Raw genomic sequence first — 18,190 nt, forward strand, 5'->3', positions numbered from 1 at the left:
CTCCTTCAGTTCCGACCAGAGCACCTGGCTGACGATGCCAAGGACTGGAGGGTGAGCAGGCACCTCGAGGCGTATCTGTTGTGGCTCTTTGGATGGGTCATGTTTATTTGTTCCCATCACGACAGTGTCGACAAGAACTTGGTTTGGTTTGCTCAGCAGATTGCCGACGCTCCAGAGGACGCAGTTCCTCAGTTCAGTTGGTGATCCGCCCTACTCAGTGCTACGGAGAGAGCGTTGTGCGACGCGTGCACACGACGCTCATCTACTGGTACGTTGGCTGGTTGTCTGTTGTTGCTTATGCTGTGGTCGTCGAGAGGTTCGACATTGGACGGCCTCAGCTTTCGAGCTATGAGCCGTACGAGAACGCCCTCTACCACCTAGACGCGGACGGTGCGATCGACATCATCGATCGGCCGACCATGGGGACGCTCTAGACTAAAAGAAACGTAAGTATAATTTATTGCATTTTCTTTATCTTAAAAGAGCATACTTGCTATTTAATTCTAACTACTGAGTTGTCTGCAGCCTAGGTGGGCTACAAGCACTGGACGCTTGACATATCTGGCTTTTGTCGCAGCTTTTGACCAGTTGACTGCGGACAGGGTTCGGTGGAACCCTTACACTGCAGCCTTGACGGTGGCACGCGCTCAACAAGGTTTGTCCTTCTTGTGCTACCGTGACCAGCAGCACTGGTTCACGAAGAAGCCTTTGGTTTTTGATATTTTTGTGGAGCCCTACTGCGTGCACCGAGTGATGCGGCAGCTAGGTTTGAGGCACAAGTTTCCACTTCCATGAGAGCAGATCAAAAAAGTTCGCACCTGTAAGTCTTTCAATTGGTTGTTATTTATCTACGAATGCACAATACAATATTTGACTGTTCGTTAATTTTGAGTAGTCTCACGAGGAAAGGCCAAAGAATTGCGTATGAGGCTTCTTGGGTGGCCAAGATGGAGACGTGGGCGCAGCAGTGGGATCACGTTGGCGAGGAGGTCCACTAGGCAGCTCTACTATATGACGCGTCCACCTACGCCGCATACCTGAGATGGTACCATGGTGCCACACGCTGGCGGTGCTTCCTCGTCCCGGACGACCCCGAGCCCCACCACGCAGAGATTACGTACACGTTTGCCACAGAGCCACCAGCAGCTTTTCACGTTCTCGTAAGTGCTCGACAACTTTTCATTTCGAAGCAATTGTTAACTGTGTCCTTGTTATGCTTCACTTACTACATCTTTTTACAATTCATTTTGAGGATGGATATATGCAGCGATGTGAGCGAGGAGTTGATTGCGTACGCAGAACGTCTCGAGGCCAACCCACCTCGTGTCGTGAGGATGGAGTTGGCCAGTGGCCTATGTCGACTCGCACAGCGCTGCATTCGGGGAGTACGTCGTGCTTCGTGCAGGGGCACGGCGGACGCGGCAGTTCCACAGCACAGGTCAAGTACTGCGCATACCGCCCACGCTGGTATGTCAGACACAGCTCCTTCAGCCGGCGAGTATGCAGGGACCTCTATGCCGACCGGATCTGCTGGTACATATAATCGTTTTGTGTTTCAATTATTTACAATTAATCGGATTCTATGTCTAACACAATTTGCTTTTATGAGCAGCTATACATGCAGCTTCAGGTAGCGAGCATAGTTTCTTCGCGGCCGATCAGGACATGTGGCCTGAAGCGGACCTCCTTGGTGGCGACGAGATTGCTGGAGCCCCCTTCCCGACTCAGCCGACCCAGGAGCTACCAGAGGACTCGACTCCAGTGCACCTCCCCCCCCCCCCCCCCCCCGTGATCACCACCCACACCGTGACCCGTTCACGTTTCCTACGGATCAGTTAGCTAAGAGGAAGCGGTAGGATTCCAGTTTCGTGACTTGTCTATTACTTAATTACAGTACTATGTACATGTATCATTAGGGTTGCATGTGTTCGCATGTTGTTGGGTTATAGGTGTGGCAGCTTTGGATTCGGTGTATGACATGTCATTGCGTTGGCTTTTACCCTATCCATTGAAATCACGACATTGCATAGGCTCGTACCGCTAGGCCAGTGCAGGGCTATCATCGCTAGACCGGTGCAGGGCTATCAGAGATAGGCCGGTGCATGGCTATCATCTCTAGGGTGGTGGAGGGCTATCAGCGCTAGGCCGGTGCAGGGCTATCATTGCAAGACCGGTGTAGGGCTATTAGCGCTAGGCCGGTGCAGGGCTATGATTCCAACGCATGACCAGTAACTCACAGGGTCAAATCAGCCAGGACTAAGCAGGCACGTATATTTGTGCATGGACCTTGATTAAAAAATTTGAACAATCATTCCATGGACTGTGAATAAAAAATTTGGAATAATTCGAACTATGCCTGTGCCTATATATACATGCAACACTTGCAATGCAACTTCAAAACCACAACTCAACTGAAGTAGATATGTCTGGAGGGTCTTCTAGTGCAAAGGGTTTCGACCGCGGTAGCGGAAAGGGGGGCAGGAAGGTCCTCCTATAGTGTGGGAGGACGGACCGACTGTTGGTCTGGAGTTCTTTGGTGAAGCTGTGTATGAGTTCCCAGTTGAGTGCAAGTCTGATTTCACCAAAGACAGCCCACTGAGGGGATACGATTATCGCAGGGAAGAGTGGCCAAAATGTTTGCATGGTGAGGATTGCGTAGTGCAGATGATGACTGAAGGGACAGATGGAGGACGTCGCTTCTTTAGATGCCCGCGAGCATGGGTAATTGCTATAACTCTTCGTTTCCACAAACTCTTTCTCATATTTTCAAAAATTAACATGGGTTTATTTGTTTTAGTCTTCCGAGGCTCCGGAAGGCTGCAAATTCGCTAGATGGGTTGATCCTCCTCCTATTCATCCGCATGTGGAGTACATCTACTACCTGCAGAATCGTATCTTCGATCTAGAAATGGCAGTGAGCACCAGTGACATGGAAGATAATATTAACAGTGATGATATCGATTCACAGCCGCTACTCTGCACTGATCCCTATGCAAATGTCCATATCACAAGAACAATGGTCCTCCGCCTCCTTCTCCTCCCCCCGCCGCCGCCGACAAGCATGGGAGGATACTGTGCAGAAGATTCAACTCAGTTTGCTAGGTGAGATTACTACTAAGTGCATTACCACTTCCTGTAACAACGTTAGATTGTTTGTAGTAATTTATATTCCCTAAGGCATGTTAGGTTCAGTTATGGCACCTCTGCCATTACATGCCACTGCAACGATTGTGTTCTTTAAATTTCACAAGGCATGTTAGGTTTAGTTATGGCACCTCTGCCATTACATGCCACTGCACCGGTTGTGTAATTTAAATTCCCTATGTCACGTTCAATTCAGTCGAGTATTCTAAAAACCATATAATGAAGTACGAAACGATGCATAAATTCCTGGCTCCTATTACAAAGTACAAATGCTGGTGAGATAGATAAGCTTGCATCGGACCATTGCATCTCTACTACTACGGTAACATGACACAAAAGGCCTTTGCCCGAAATGGTAAACTTGATGAACGAAGTGCAGTGGCATGTGCAACACGATAGCCTCGTGATGAAACTAAACCTAACATGCCTTAGGGAAAATAAAATGCTGGGACTACAACTCTTATGATTTACTGAGTGCATCGAGGATATTTTCCCTTCCTAATCGCATCGGGCCCTACTTCCTTTGCACAGCGTGCCCTCTCTCGCTTCCTCTCCCTATCCGCTTCCCGTTCCTCCGCCTCCTGACGCTCCACTTTCTGAATCCTTTTGCGGATCTCTTCTTGCTCTTTCTTACGCTTCTCCTCTTTCTCTTCCTCGTGCAACATTCATTGCCACCTTTCCGTAGCCCACCTTGCTTGAAGTTGAACCCACTCCTTATCTTGCTGGGTCTGTTCCGTGTCCACCCACTGCATGAAATCACAAAGAGGGGGTGGAATCTATGTCCAACGCAAGTTAGAATTTGCTGCCAAATCCGTAACTACAAACATTACATTCATGTCGTACCTTAGGTCTATCCTGGCCGCGACGCTTCGGCGGGTCGTGCGCGTAGTTCTCGCACATAAAAAAACCTCATTCCGAAGAAGTCGCCCAAAACCTTTGACTTCATGAGCTTGCATAAGGAACCGCAGAAGCACATAGGCACCAGCATTCCTTCAGGTGCTGGTTCCCTCACCTTGTTCCATGGGATCTCGCTCGATCCTGAGGAAGACATCGTGCATAGATGTGGTGGTTGTGCTGTGCGGCTGCGTGCTTCTGGGGAGTGTCCTGTGGGGTGGAGGCTCTATCATGCCGATATTTGTACAGATTTTGGGAGTGGTCATCGCATTGCCTGGCGTGCGAGCGCAGTAGTGCGCGACAGAGAGTAGTCGCGTCCACAAAAGTGGATTGGCAGCGAGCGCGGCAGTGCGAATCAATTAGTGCTCTTGTCCGTGTATTGCGTGCGAGCGCAGCAGCACGGACCAGTGACCTGTCACGTCTGAGCCTGCAGAACGGGAGCGTCATGTGCGAATTAGTGAGTGGTCTTGTCCATGCCTAGCGTGCTAGAGCAAAAGTGCGGACCAGTGAGTGGTCATGTCTTTGCCTGCACACCGAGTAGCATGTACAAGCATCCAATGCTAAGTATCCAATTTAAATTTTTGTGATCACATTTAACAATCCGACATACAACTGTTGACGTGAAACGGCACTGAGAATCCTAAATGATAGACTTCGGCGTGCTTCAACTCGTGACTCCGTCGTTGTTTGAAAGGACATCACAACATGAGAAGTCACTATTTACAATACTATTTCAATATGATTACATCCTGAGTCCTTCTTCGCTGTTGTAAGCTCGTGACTCCGTTGCTTTTTGAAAGGACGATGGAGGCAGTGCTGCGTGTATAAAAGACGAGGATGTTGTTGTCGAGAGTAGAGACCATTTACCTTAGAACATATTGGAACCATTATGAGCTCCTCATCTAGGGCTGCTATGCGTCGGGAAATGGAGGCACATTTAGGAGGCCCTCCTAACGATCCAACTAGATGTGTTACGGATTGCAAGGTATGGCCGAAAGGTGTAGAGCCACCCTATTGCTATTGTCAGATGCGTTGTGTTCCCAACATATCGCGTGAGTACGAGACTTTTGGCCAGAGGTATTGGTCTTGTAAAAACATTGAGGAAGTCCAAAAGGTATAGCTATTTTTTTGAATATGTTTGTCTAGTTTTTTTGAATATTTCTAACAACTTTGTTTCGTTTCTTGTTTATGAAAGCACGCATTTCAGGAGACGAATACTCATTTCTGTCATTTCCATGAGTGGATTGATACATGCATCAGTCATCATGATCAGGAATATGTGGCGTAGTTGAAGAAGGTCTGGCATTGACAAAGCCAAACCTGGCAACGGTAGTGGCCGTGAATGATGCACGCTGTACTGGTCCATTTCATCGGATCAATCCTGCTGTGACAAACCAATATCATGCGTCTTGAATAAGTTAGGTTCCTTCCCAACCAATATGTTGTGTGTTTGTTTTGAAGCCTCTTCTAGCTCCCTATGTAATATTTTGTTCTGCGTGCTTTGTTTGTGTACTCGTTGTAGTTCTGGAAGTTGTTCTCGTTCGTAATAAAACCGTGCATCGTTCTCTGAATAGCCGGCTGTAGCACGTATTTATTTCAATGAAAATCTCCTGCTCAGGAAAGTCCAAAATGTGTATTTATAAGCGGCCAAAAGGGACAGCCCTAAATGCAGGGAGGGGGGACAGGGGGACCAGTCGGCTCCCCACTGGCCGACTAGCCCCTGTCGGCTATTGGGGAGCTGACAGGCCTGTCGGCTATACTGGCCCATCGGGGCCGACTGGGCTATCGGCGCAGAATAGGCCTGTCGGCCGTTCAATGGCCGACAAGTCCTTTCGACACCGACAGCCAGTCGAGCGCGGTCCCGGGGTGTCACGGTGGCCGGCCACGTCAGAAGTCGACTCCCCAATAGCCGACTGGCACATATTTTTGCAAAAAAAATTCGCTATTTATTTCTGCGATTAACTATTAAAATAATATTATTTTAAAAAAAATCTTATTGATGATCATAAGCTCGAATGTTACCACTGCCAATAGAAGTGCTAAACACTATCTTTGCACATTCCTCACAAAAAAAACACTATCTTTGCAACAAAACCCAACGCAGACTCATGATATATTCCATTCTGATTCAACATTTGCCTGAAACCACAGTTGATAATCACTTAGGTGTATGCCACTAGTACCTTTATTCTTTATAACTTTTGATTCGTTAGCTCCTCCGGGCAGATGGCATTCACATCCTATCCGATAGTGGTACTGGACTTAAGACTTTCGAAAGCTCCTTCCTAACAAATCTTGACACACTCACAGGTACACAACAGGACTTGAAAAATACCACATAGCTTTATCATCAAATCCATTGTCGTCTAGTCCGGTTAGGATACCTGGCTTTCACCCAGGCGACCCGGGTTCAAATCCCGGCAATGGAATCATTCTTGCTCTTTTTTCTATTATTATTTCGCTCAGAACACAGATGGCACAACATTCTTTTTCTTTTTTCCTTCGTTCACTCTTCGATGTTCATGTTCAGCACATGGCAGAGCTAAAAGGTGGAATTTGGAGCTTTTCCCCCCTCTGATGTTCGTCTTCTTCCTCACACGACAAAGTGCACAACTGAGATATATTTGGAATCATTCTTGCTCTTTTTTCTATTATTATTTCGCTCAGAACTCAGACGGCACAACATTCTTTTTCTTTTTTCCTTCGTTCACTCTTCGATGTTCATGTTCAGCACATGGCAGAGCTAAAAGGTGGAATTTGGAGCTTTTCCCCCCTCTGATGATCGTCTTCTTCCTCACACGACAAAGTTCACAACTGAGATATATTTGGGAGATTTCAAATATTTTAATTAAATTATAATTTTGGCTTCACATGCTGCAGTCCTGCATCACGCATTCATGGAATGAAAAATACACTAAGACCTATACTGTACCTACACCTTCATCCATCGAGGAAGATTCACATGCCGTACCACATATTTACCTATCCTAGAAATAAAATACAACTCCATATATATGGTGTGTGTGCGATAAATGACTCAACTGAACACATGCCTCAGTGTGTTGATGGATTATATGCCTCTTGCTCTTATTGGATCATGGTGAGATTGTGCAAAATGGGAAGGCCGGGGCCAATCCGCCTAGGTGCATCATAAGTTCATAACTCCTTCCTCGGTGTAGTGCAATCTAGTCCTCTCTATTTTTTTAAGATTATACAGTACAACACACACAACGCAGGCACACACACCTTTATTATTGGTCAATGCAAAGGTCAATGTCTCTGCTATTTTGTCTTACATTTGGAGTCTTGGACATAAAAATATCCCTACGATGTAGTAGAGATACTTTTTGCATTTCTAATTAATACTTCTAATTTGTATTCAAACATCCGATGTGAATAGGGATTATAATAAACCCTGTAGTATCCAAACCTGGCCGCATCTTCTCTGTAACATTCGTTGTGTGTTTCCCTTGTGGTGTGCTGCTTAACGTAGCTTCCATTTTGACTTCGACATAAACCCTTCCGCCTTTCTACTTGTCTTTACCGTGCAGGCGTGCTTATGCTTTTTTGTGTTGTCTTTTGCACCTGTATGATTTCATGAGCCCCTATCAGATTTCATTGGTTCCTAGCTAGAAGTATATTACACCTGTTGACTTGACCGTTGAACGCACCTACCAAGCACAATGGGTCTATCTAAAAAGCAAGAGTAGCCACCGACTACTGTGTCGTACGTCATTCCGCCAACCTGGTCTCGGACGCCTGCTCATCCTAGATTATTTGCAATTTCAATTTTTTCTAAGTGTATAATTTTTGTTATGTATCTATCTAGATATATATTATATCTAGATGATGCATAGTAAAATTTATATATGTAGAAAAGTTAGAAACGACTAATAATTTGGAATAGAGGGAATAGCCAGCAGCTCTGCCTCAATGTTGTGCCAAAGTTTGTTTACGTTCGCTAGCAATACTTGTGAAGCGGATAATAGGGTATTTGTTGGAATTTGTTGAAACTTCTTGTTACATGTGGGCCCTCAGACTTCGCCTAGTCTGAGAGCATCTCAAAGAGTTCTCTATACTTTTTTCTCAAAATTTGTTGTTTGTCAGCTCCTCAAATAGATATGAGAAGTCAAAAAGATTCATCTCCAATAATTTTTTATTTTTACTCCAAAAAAGAGAAATTCTGGTTTCCCTGCTTTTCCATCCGCCGCCGATGCAGCCCACCGTGCGCCGGCGCCACCACCTGCAGCCGCCGCCCCTCCCTGATCGTCCAAGGACATGCAGGCCAGAACATGGTGCACCCGCAGGCCAAGGCCACCCATGCCATGACCAACTGAAGCAGGCCACAGCAAGGCCAAGGCCACAGCAGGCCAGAACATGCGCACCACGCCGGCGGACAGGGCAGGCCAAGCGCAGGCCACGCACGTGGTCAACGCCCAATAGCGGCGGACACTGCAGAGTGGACAGGGGCACAGGGCAGGGCGGACGGCGGCTAGGCGCGGGAAGAAGACGGTGACGAAAAAAAAAGCAAGTTTGTATTTTTACGCACAAAAGAGTCTAATTTGTCAATTATTAAGAAATGAGAAATTTAGATAGAGAATTATTGGAGAATTTTTTTTTCTTTTTTCTAAAAAAACAAGAATGGGGAAAGGAGATTAGAAACTCTTGGAGAGAAAGCATGCCAAAGCAAGATAGGTCGACCGAGCTTGTCTTCTTGTTAACGAAATTCAGCTAGAGCCTGTACTCTCTAGGCATGACTATATGAATGTTCTTCCTCACAGCAGCAACATATCGTCCGTTTCGGGTCATCTGCAGTTAGGCTATCTACAATGGTACCCCCTAAATTTCACCCTCCAAAGTAATATATCTAGTACCATGTAAACTTTGACCCTGTAAATTTCATCGTCAATTGCAACAGTGCCCTGTAATTTGACCCTCCAAAGCTGCCGCCGCTGCCCGGGCCCTCGCCCTGCGCTCGCCCACGTCCTCGGCTCGTCGCCGTGCACCTCCGCTCCCCTGCACTGCAGCACGCGGCTGCTGCCCCATCGAGCCGCTTCCGTCATCGACGCGCCGGGCCGCCGCCGCCTTGCCGAGCGCCGGAAGCCGGTCGGCCCCTCCTCCCCCACGCCCCCTCCTCTTTCTCGCCGGCGACCGCACCCTCGCTCCTCCCCACATCGGCGGTCGTGCCCTCGCTCCTCCCCAAATCGGTGGCAGCTTGCCGGGGCGTCCCACATCGGCGGCAACTCGATCTGGAGGAGGCGGCCATTCCGCCGTCCATTGTCGATCCCCAGCTCACCGCCCACAATCCAAAGCCCAGTACATCGCCGGGTTCCACTTCCATCCTTCCAAGAACTTGATCAATGGTAAAGCAAACCTCCCAAACCTTCCATGGATCTGGTGTGCTTTACATTCATTTTTGCTTTTTGCAAAAGGAGAGAAGGAAGCCAGTGAGAAGAAGTACAAAATTTGTGCCACCAATGTTCTTGCTCTGTCACCGTAAAACAATGAGTAATGAAGTTTCACCACCATTACTTTTATTCCTATTACCTTCTTTATTTGAATCCAGGACATTTTTTGACTCCTTGAAAAGTTAAGATTTCCATTTGTACTAGAACCATGAAGAAAAATTGGGGCACATTTTTAATCTGCTGACCTCTGCTATACACCTCTATGTTACTTTTTGTAGGAAGGCTCCTGTTTTCCTTCACATTCATATATTTTAGCAATTGAACTGCAACTATATGCTTCTCTTTGTTTATCTTTCAACAATCTAATTGTACGCCTCCTTTTAACATGCCTTTGTGGTTTGCTCCTCCTTTTTCTTAGAAACAACAATTATGTAGCTGCTAGATAGCTTCAAAACTATGGATAAGAATGCTGCTCGTTGTTTGTTCAGCCACATAATACCTAAGGCTAGCCAGATTGTCCCCACAGAATTATTGAAGTCCTGAGGTTCTCATGGCTTGTCTCATGCCTAGACATGACATGTTCTTCTTGATGATAGCAGTGCTAGACATGGGTATCAAGTGAGCCCTTAAATTTTTATGCTCTTTTTTCTGTATGAGTATTTTGGATCTATATGATGCATACCCAATGATTGTATATATATACATTCATGGATCTATACACGATTCACAGCACCATGTATTCAAAATGAGAGGGCAGCACCATTCTATCTACCTCAACTATTTTTTGCCTTTACCTTTCATTTTAAACTATTCTTTGCTTCTAGCCAATATAGTCTCCACATACTTATTGCAGATTTATTTTAAATTACAGAAGCTGAACTGAGCATGATGAATCTATATGATGCATACCCAGTGATTGCATATACCCAATGATTGCATATACCAAACAATGGAGGACGAAGATTGTACCCTTGCTTGTTACTTGATTGCTGAGGATAACCCGAATTATGAGTTTCTCAATGATGACGACGACATACACACTCTGGTGTCAGCCATGGATGCAGAGAGCTCCTACCACGGATCAATACATGTGAGACGATTTGTCCCCAGAGAACGTGCTGATGGAGATGCAAGGATCATATGCCAATACTTTGCTGCCAATCCTATTTACACCCCTGAAAAGTTTCGTGAAAGGTATAGAACATGGCATGTCAAATTATTGTCTTTTCTCTCAATATGTGCATGTTGCTTATATTTTCTATCTTGCAGGTTCCGTATGAAGCGTCACGTCTTCATCCGCATTCTTAATGCAGTTCAGTCTGTGGGCAGCTACTTCCAGCAACGCGAGGATTGTACTGGGCTTTTAGGATTGAGTGCTTTGCAGAAGATGGTGGCCGCAATGCGCATACTGGCGTATGGCTTGCCGTTAGACGCCGTTGATGAGTATGTGCAAATTGGCACGTCAACGGCTCATGAGGCTCTTAACCATTTCTGCAGTGTTGTTATAGCTGCCTTTGGGGAGGAATACCTGCGTTCTCCAATACCTGTCGATGTGGCTCGTCTACTGCAAGAGGGTGAGAGACGAGGTTTCCCAGGTATGCTTGGTAGCATAGATTGTATGCACTGGGAATGGCGGAACTGCCCTACTGCTTGGAAGGGCATGTTCACTGGACGTGGGAAGCACCCATCCATGATCTTGGAGGCTGTAGCATCTCATGACCTTTGGATATGGCATGCCTACTTTGGCCTTCCAGGCAGTTGCAATGATATCAATGTTCTGCAGAGGGGGCCTATTTTCTCAGCATACATCTGAGGAGAGTCACCTCCTGTTCACTTCACCGTCAAGGGACGGACATATGACATGGGGTACTACCTTGCAGATGGTATATACCTTGATTGGCTAGCATTTGTCAAGAGTGTTCGCCATCCAATGGAGAGGAAGACACAACGTTTTGCTGCTGTGCAAGAGGGTGCACGCAAGGATATTGAGAGAGCTTTGGGAGTTCTTCAGTCTAGGTGGGCAGTAATCTGTGGGCCGGCTTATGGAGGGGACAGGGAGCAGCTTTCTGATATTATGACCGCTTGTATTATCATACATAACATGATTGTCAAGGATAAGAAGACTGAGGCCATCAATACCAACTTCGACAACATTGGCAGACAAGTCAATCCTTCAGGTGGAAATGTAGCGGAACGGGAAGCACTTGTAGCAACACATCACAAGTTGCGTGACCAAGCTCGCCATATCCAACTTCAGAAGGATCTCATAGAGCACAACTGGATGCGATATGGTTCAATCTAGTTTTTTTCTTTTGCTTCAGTTGTAATGCTTTAGAAACTGTAGTTTTTTCTTTTTTTTTGTTCAGTGCATGAGCGTGAAATTGTGCTTCTCCACACTAGCAAAATCAGTAGCAGCAGCCACTGACTTATCTGCATCCGACATGCCACTAGAATTGGAACGGATCATCTCAGCCATGTATCCAGAGAACTTGCTTACTTCAGCCTTGATGTGATCCCAACGACTCATAATGGATTTTTGGGTCCTCGTCAGATAGCTGCTGCATTTGGAATTGTATCTGTTGAGCACACGAATCCAAAAGGCTTCCTTCCTCTGGCCGGTGTTGACAACAGGATCGCAGCTAATTTCCAGCCACGATTTGCAGAACATGTTGTCTTCATATGTTGATAAGTTGGTCTATTTGTTCCTTGTTGCCCCCACCTTGGAAGCAGAAACCGCCCATGGAAGATTCAGAAACTTCTCCAATACCAACACCCTGTGCTGCATCGTTGAGATCGATAAAGAAAGCATCCATCCTACATTGTTCCAAAGAAAATTGCAGTCAACATATATAGTAAAGAGCAAGATGATCAATACTGTTGGTTAGAAACTTCAATAGAAACATGTAGATTCTATGGTCATCATAACAGATATTTAGCATGCAAGCTAAACAGCACCAACTAAATACATTTCAAATCAGCTAGGGCCAAGATAGGTAGCCTGTAGGTCATATGATTTAAGGCATCCGATGTCGAAATGTGTCCACTACAGGACTATTGCATCTACTGCAAAAGCACCAAATTCACAGGAAAAATGGCTATCTAGAGACACGTTAGCTAGCTAACCAACCAGAAAGCAAAGCACTAGCAGAAAGCAAAGCACTAGCAGATTAGCAAAGCACTAACAAATTAGCTAGCTAATTAGCAACGCACTAGTAGAAAGCACTAGCAGAAAGCAAATTAGCAAAGCACTAGCAGAAAACAAATTAGCAAAGCACTAGCAGATTAGCAAAGCACTAGCAGAAAGCAAAGCACTAACAAATTAGCTAGCTAACCAACCAGAAAGCAAAGCACTAGCAGAAAGCAAAGCACACGTAGTATTGATTGATAATCCGGTCTACTCACTTACAAATCCAAGTGGTGCGTAGTATTGATTGATAATCCGGTCCGGCACTACTCACTAGTGAAAAATTTGCGAACTAATCTGAACCTAGGTGGCTCATCCACACAGCAGTAGAGCAGAAATCTAGATCTAATGTTTTGCAGGAGAACAGGAGAAATACTCACTTTGGAGGCGATTGGGTCGATCCGGTGCTCTCCAGAGATGCTGCCGTGGTGTGCGCGTTGCTGTCGGGGACGGGTGCGGCTGGTGGTGCCGGCGCTCCGTGGATGGAGCGGCACGGCACGGGTCGGTGCTGGGCCGGCGCAGGTGGAGGACGTGGGGGAGGCGGCGACGGCGAGAGGGAAGTGGCGAGGAGGGAGAGGCGGCGACGGCAAGAGGGAGGTGGCGAGGAGGAGGCGGCGGCGACGACCAGAGGGAGGCGGCGACGAGGGGGATGCGGCGACGAGGGAGGGGATGGCTAGGAGAAGGACTCCCCGAAATTTGGGGGAGGGGACGGCCTCCCAGGATTTTGGAGGATGAGATCACGGCTGCCGCTGCAGATGAATTTTGGAGAGAAAACCGGTACTGTAGCGGTTCAGGGTGGTTTAGGGGGCCACCGTTGCAAATAGCCTTACACGGCAACTGGGAGAGGACACGGAATTCTCATTTTAATCAAGACAGGTTGACTTGTGCCGTGTGAGACGTAAGCTGATGTATCGTCGTTGTCTGAAACTAACCTTTTCCATTGAACGGGTCATCATCTTTTTTTTATTTTCAGATTTAAAGGAAAAGGGGTCATCATCTGGAAATGTAGTAGTGGCTCGTCAATTGCCATGGGTGCCATGCCAGCGCTTATTATAAAGCAAGCCCTGAGCAGCGCAAGCCTGGAAAGATTACTTACTTAGACGATGGCCATGGGCATGGCCTCCCAGCAGAATCATAATAAGCTTCCGTTCCCCGGCGTCCCATGTTTCTGCACCATCCTGCTCCTCATCATAAGCTCTCCTCTCTGCTGCTCTGCCGAATCCAACCAGAAGAATTATTTGGAAGCCTACACCCTGGGATCTAAATTCAAGGAAACGGATGGCTTGCTGTTCCTCACCAACTCAAGCAGTACGGTGTCAGTCAGAAGGGGTGCCCTGGGATCTTACATGGGAACTGACGATCCAGCATTCAACCTGTCCGCCAATGGTTGGTTCTTCATCCTTCAGCCAATTTTTTTGTGGAATTACAGGGATTATGGGACGGGCCTCAATGAGGCGTCGTTCAACTTCAGGTTCACTATGAGCATCAACCAGACGAAAGCAGCAGATAGCAGCCTTGCCTTCGCCATCCACCCTGATTCCCTCGCTGATTCTTTAGGGTACCCCTCGTCTTTTCCACCCAATCCCAATGGGGCCTCCGACTACACATCCAGCACTGTGTCCGGCAGCCATATCTATGCACAGATCAGCACCGTTTACGGGACAGCAGATGATCCGCGTAACATTAGCTTGGTGCAGATTGCCATGGCGTCGCCGGGCAATTCCTCCTCGAGGAGCAACTACAGTGTGTGGATCGATTACGACCACGTTGAGCACCGCATGTCAGTCTCCGTCGATGCTGTAGATGGAACGCCGAGCACCGCCACCGCGATCGTCAAGATGAGCGACATCATGCCAACAACAGCATCCTTTGGCTTCCACTCCTCGATGGGGCAGCTCCTGCAGCTCGACTCATGGAGCTTGACGGCCGAAAGGCTCCCCTATTCCTTTCCGCTACCGCCGCAAGTAGGGACGACGCCGCCGGCGAAGGGGAACAGGAACATCATAGTGTTCTCGGTCCTTGGATCGGCAGCTGCTGTCGCCATCACCGCCGCCGCTGCATACCTCTACTTCAACTCGAAGTACAGGAGGTGGAAGAAGGAGCAGGACAAGCTTGCCAAGACCATGCAGCGCCTGCCCGGGGTGCCCACCCAGGTCGACTACGCCGACATCAAGAGGGCCACCAAGAGCTTCCATGAGAGCATGAAGCTGGGGAAGGGTGGATTCGGGGCTGTGTACCGATGCACGCTTCCCGCTGCTTCCCTGAGAAGAGGGCGAGGGATGGAGGTGGCCGTCAAGAAGTTCACGCGGGATGTGGAGGACCAACGCTACGACGACTTCCTGGCGGAGGTCAGCATCATCAACCGTCTACGCCACAAGAACATTGTCCCACTCGTCGGTGAGTACCAATAATAGCCATTCTGCACTCTTGATTCTTTCTTCCTTTTATATGTATATGTATATAAGTACAATACTATAGTATTTACATGTTTAGTGTCCAAAAACTATTAGGCTAGATTCACATTTCAAATTGTTTTAGTAGTACTAAATTACTCCTGGTGTAGATACTACTATAAATTAGAAATTGCTAGTGAAAGACACGTCAGCAGATGGTAATAAAGCTATAGTCCATATTGCTCCGACGTTGTCCACCTATCTTTCTTTTCTGGCCAAGGAGATGGGCCACGTAGGCCGGAAAATATCGGCCATCGGATCGCGATCCGACGGTCAGAAATAGATAGTGACGTAAATTTTGCAAAAAAAACCGAGCTTTATTAAAATGAACACGGAGTCCATCAATTTAACGGAAAACCCCTCGGACTTTGTGGAGCCTTAATTTACAAAAAAAACCCTAAACTTTTAGTAACCGTGCCGTACTCCATGAATTTTGTAAAAAAAACCATAAACTTTGTTAAAATGATTCTGAAGTCCATCAATTTTATAAAAAAACCCTTGAACTTTTCAGTAATCGACCGGTACTCCGTCGACAACAAATTTACCAAACCGCGTCGCGGTCCTGGCCAGGGAGATGGGCCACGTAGGCCGGAAAATATCGGCCGTCGGATCGCGATCCGACGGTCAGAAATAGATAGAGACGTAAATTTTACAAAAAAAAACCGAGCTTTATTAAAATGAACACGGAGTCCATCAATTTAACGAAAAATCCATCGGACTTTGTGGAGCCTTACTTTACATAAAAAACCTGAACTTTTAGTAACCGTGCCATACTCTGTGAATTTTGTAAAAAAATCCTAAACTTTGTTAAAATGATTCTGAAGTCCATCAATTTTATGAAAAAACCCTTGAACTTTTCAGTAATCGACCGGTACTCCGTCGATGCCAAATTTACCAAATAACCCCCGCAGTCTACCAATTTTACAAACCCCCGGACTTTTTGCAGTTCAATTTCTTAAAATAAATCTGAACTGGAGGGCATATTTCTTCGCGGCAATGCCGCGCAATGTTCTAGTAGTCAATATTAAGGTAGGTTTCACAGTGATTACTGATTAGAAATATCTCTTCTTCTCTATCTTTCCACGTCCTGTCTTCTTCTCTTCCAACGGCTAGCATTAATCGCTTCGGCTGAGATGAATAAAATAATCTATGCCGCAGTACCCAAAGTTGCCACATGTCTTCTTCTTCTTCTCTCTTCTTTGCTCTTCTTTGCACCTTTTTGGTAAGCATGTTACAGCTGCCCTTATAGTAAGTCAATGGTCAAGTCTAATCCCGAAGACCATATATATTGGTAGTTTACCTAATCGTTGAACGAAACTAACTACGTTGAACGAAACTAGTATTTTGAATAATGACGAATCAATGCTATCTCAATCATGTTGTGCGCAAATTCTTTCAGGCTGGTCCTACAACAAAGGTGAGCCACTACTTATCTACGAGTACATGACCAACGGTAGCTTGGATCAGCACCTCTTCCCGAGAGGCATAATAATCTCCATCAGGCGGCAGCAGCAGCAAGAAGAAAGCACATGCCTTGGGCAATGGCACACCCGCTACGGCATCGCCAGGGACATAGCTACGGGCCTGCACTATGTTCATCACGAGCACGAGCCGATGGTGCTGCACCGCGACATCAAGGCCAGCAACATCATGCTCGACTCGACCTTCCGCGCTCGCCTCGGCGACTTCGGCATCGCCTGCACGGTCGCCGTCAACAGGAGCTCCGTCACCGGCGTCGCCGGCACCTTCGGCTACATCGCGCCGGACTACGCGATGAGGCACAAGGCCACGCGCCAGACCGACACCTACGCGTTTGGGGTGCTCATCCTCGAGGTGGTCACCGGCAAGAAGAACGGGGACGTCGGGCCTGACGACGACCACATCACGGATTGGGTCTGGCGTCTTCACCGGGAAGGGAAGCTGCTCGAGGCTGCTCACGGCGTGCTCGCCGCAGCGGACGGTCAGCTGGACGACGACGACGATGACGACGTCGTCGTCGACGAAGCTAAACGCCTGCTGCTGCTTGGATTGGCATGCACCAACCCCAACCCATCCGATCGCCCAAGCATGGTGGAGGTGGTGCAGGTGCTCACCAAGTTGGCGCCGGCGCCGGACGTGCCCCTTGAGAGGCCAACGTTCGTGTGGCCGCCCGAGGATTGGCGTTCGCGAGACCCTGTCTATAGCACGGCAGGGAGTAACTGGGACGGGAGCTCTGCTACTAGCACGGTCGAGCTGGGGCAGACCAGTCATATATCTGAGATCAGCCAGGAACAGCCTCTGTCAGTCTAGTACTCTCCTATCTATCGTTTACCACTAAATGCTTTTTAAAATCCTGCCAAGATTTTGTTTTCTTGTAGTCCAGAATTCCAGAGCTCCTGGATTATTGGGCATCCAGCTGCTCATTCATATTTCTTTTTCCTGTTTCCTGTTCGGAACTTGTAGCGTTGACTCTGCAAACACCTGAAAGTCTGAACCTGCAGCACTCTGCATCAGTTGGCCAACTACGACCGGTGGACCACGCCCCCGGCGAGTTCGCACATGTGCTTGAGTAAACAGAGTACTCTATCCTGTTTGTGATGAATGAATTGTCAATCGTGCGGTGTGATCGTACGCTTGGTCTTTGGATTGCAGGTACACAAGCGTCGAGTGTCGACGGGGAGCTGCCGTGGAGGTGCTGTAGCCGATGGACCGTGCGGTGGACGGCGGTGAAGAGCAGCCGGGACCGGAGCTCGGACCGGGCGGCAGCTGTGGCGTCCACTCCTGGATCCAGGGCGCAAGCGGCGACAAAAGACGGGTTTCTTGGTTTGCACCACAAAACCAAGCAGGCGGACGGCGGTTGAAGACGCCAAGTCGTGGAGGCACGGGCGTCGGTCTCGGGACTGACGGAGGCGACGGGCGTCGACGACGTCTTGGGCCTCGCTGCGGGCGAGGAGGTGACGGGCGTCGGGCGGCGTCTAGGGCCGTCAGAAGGCCGAGGTGGGAACGGCGTCTAGGGCTACGGCGCGGAGGCGGGAATCTTCCCGCGCGTGAGGTTTTTGCGGTTTTCTCAAAACCGGCCACCTACCCGGGTTTTGCGGACCCTCCAAAACCGTGAACTGGATCTTCAT

The 18,190-nt window shown here is 47.8% G+C and overlaps 2 protein-coding genes, 1 long non-coding RNA gene and 1 other non-coding gene across 4 annotated transcripts; 3 read left to right on the forward strand and 1 right to left on the reverse strand.

The window, feature by feature from the left end:
* The first annotated feature begins 6,393 nt into the window (after positions 1 to 6,393).
* TRNAE-UUC lies at positions 6,394 to 6,467 on the forward strand. Its single transcript has one exon. It is a non-coding gene; the product is annotated as a tRNA-Glu (tRNA).
* Positions 6,468 to 9,267: 2,800 nt separating this feature from the next.
* LOC120643603 lies at positions 9,268 to 11,783 on the forward strand. Its single transcript, XM_039920012.1, has 3 exons — positions 9,268 to 9,401; positions 10,318 to 10,640; positions 10,716 to 11,783. The coding sequence occupies exons 2-3, from the start codon at positions 10,396 to 10,398 to the stop codon at positions 11,257 to 11,259; spliced, it is 789 nt and encodes a 262-aa protein (XP_039775946.1). The 5' UTR covers positions 9,268 to 9,401; positions 10,318 to 10,395; the 3' UTR covers positions 11,260 to 11,783.
* On the reverse strand, positions 11,510 to 13,390 carry LOC120643604. Its single transcript, XR_005663064.1, has 2 exons — positions 13,011 to 13,390; positions 11,510 to 12,260 (listed from the first exon to the last, which is right to left on the reverse strand). It is a non-coding gene; the product is annotated as an uncharacterized LOC120643604 (long non-coding RNA).
* Positions 13,391 to 13,606: 216 nt separating this feature from the next.
* LOC120643602 (probable L-type lectin-domain containing receptor kinase S.5) lies at positions 13,607 to 17,759 on the forward strand. Its single transcript, XM_039920011.1, has 3 exons — positions 13,607 to 15,027; positions 16,483 to 17,362; positions 17,526 to 17,759. The coding sequence occupies exons 1-3, from the start codon at positions 13,734 to 13,736 to the stop codon at positions 17,545 to 17,547; spliced, it is 2,196 nt and encodes a 731-aa protein (XP_039775945.1). The 5' UTR covers positions 13,607 to 13,733; the 3' UTR covers positions 17,548 to 17,759.
* Positions 17,760 to 18,190: the final 431 nt, after the last annotated feature.

This window comes from Panicum virgatum, chromosome 8K (assembly GCF_016808335.1).
Source record: "Panicum virgatum strain AP13 chromosome 8K, P.virgatum_v5, whole genome shotgun sequence".
Lineage (NCBI taxonomy): Eukaryota > Viridiplantae > Streptophyta > Magnoliopsida > Poales > Poaceae > Panicum > Panicum virgatum.

Bases quoted from the DNA above. Each gene is read 5' to 3' on its own strand.
- LOC120643602 (XM_039920011.1), top strand. From the start codon at position 13,734: ATGGCCATGGGCATGGCCTCCCAGCAGAATCATAATAAGCTTCCGTTC. The intron at 15,028-16,482 runs GTGAGTACCAAT...AAATTCTTTCAG, and splicing joins GAACATTGTCCCACTCGTCG to GCTGGTCCTACAACAAAGGT. The intron at 17,363-17,525 runs GTCAGTCTAGTA...CGGAACTTGTAG, and splicing joins ATCAGCCAGGAACAGCCTCT to CGTTGACTCTGCAAACACCT.
- LOC120643603 (XM_039920012.1), top strand. From the start codon at position 10,396: ATGGAGGACGAAGATTGTACCCTTGCTTGTTACTTGATTGCTGAGGAT. The intron at 10,641-10,715 runs GTATAGAACATG...TCTATCTTGCAG, and splicing joins CCTGAAAAGTTTCGTGAAAG to GTTCCGTATGAAGCGTCACG.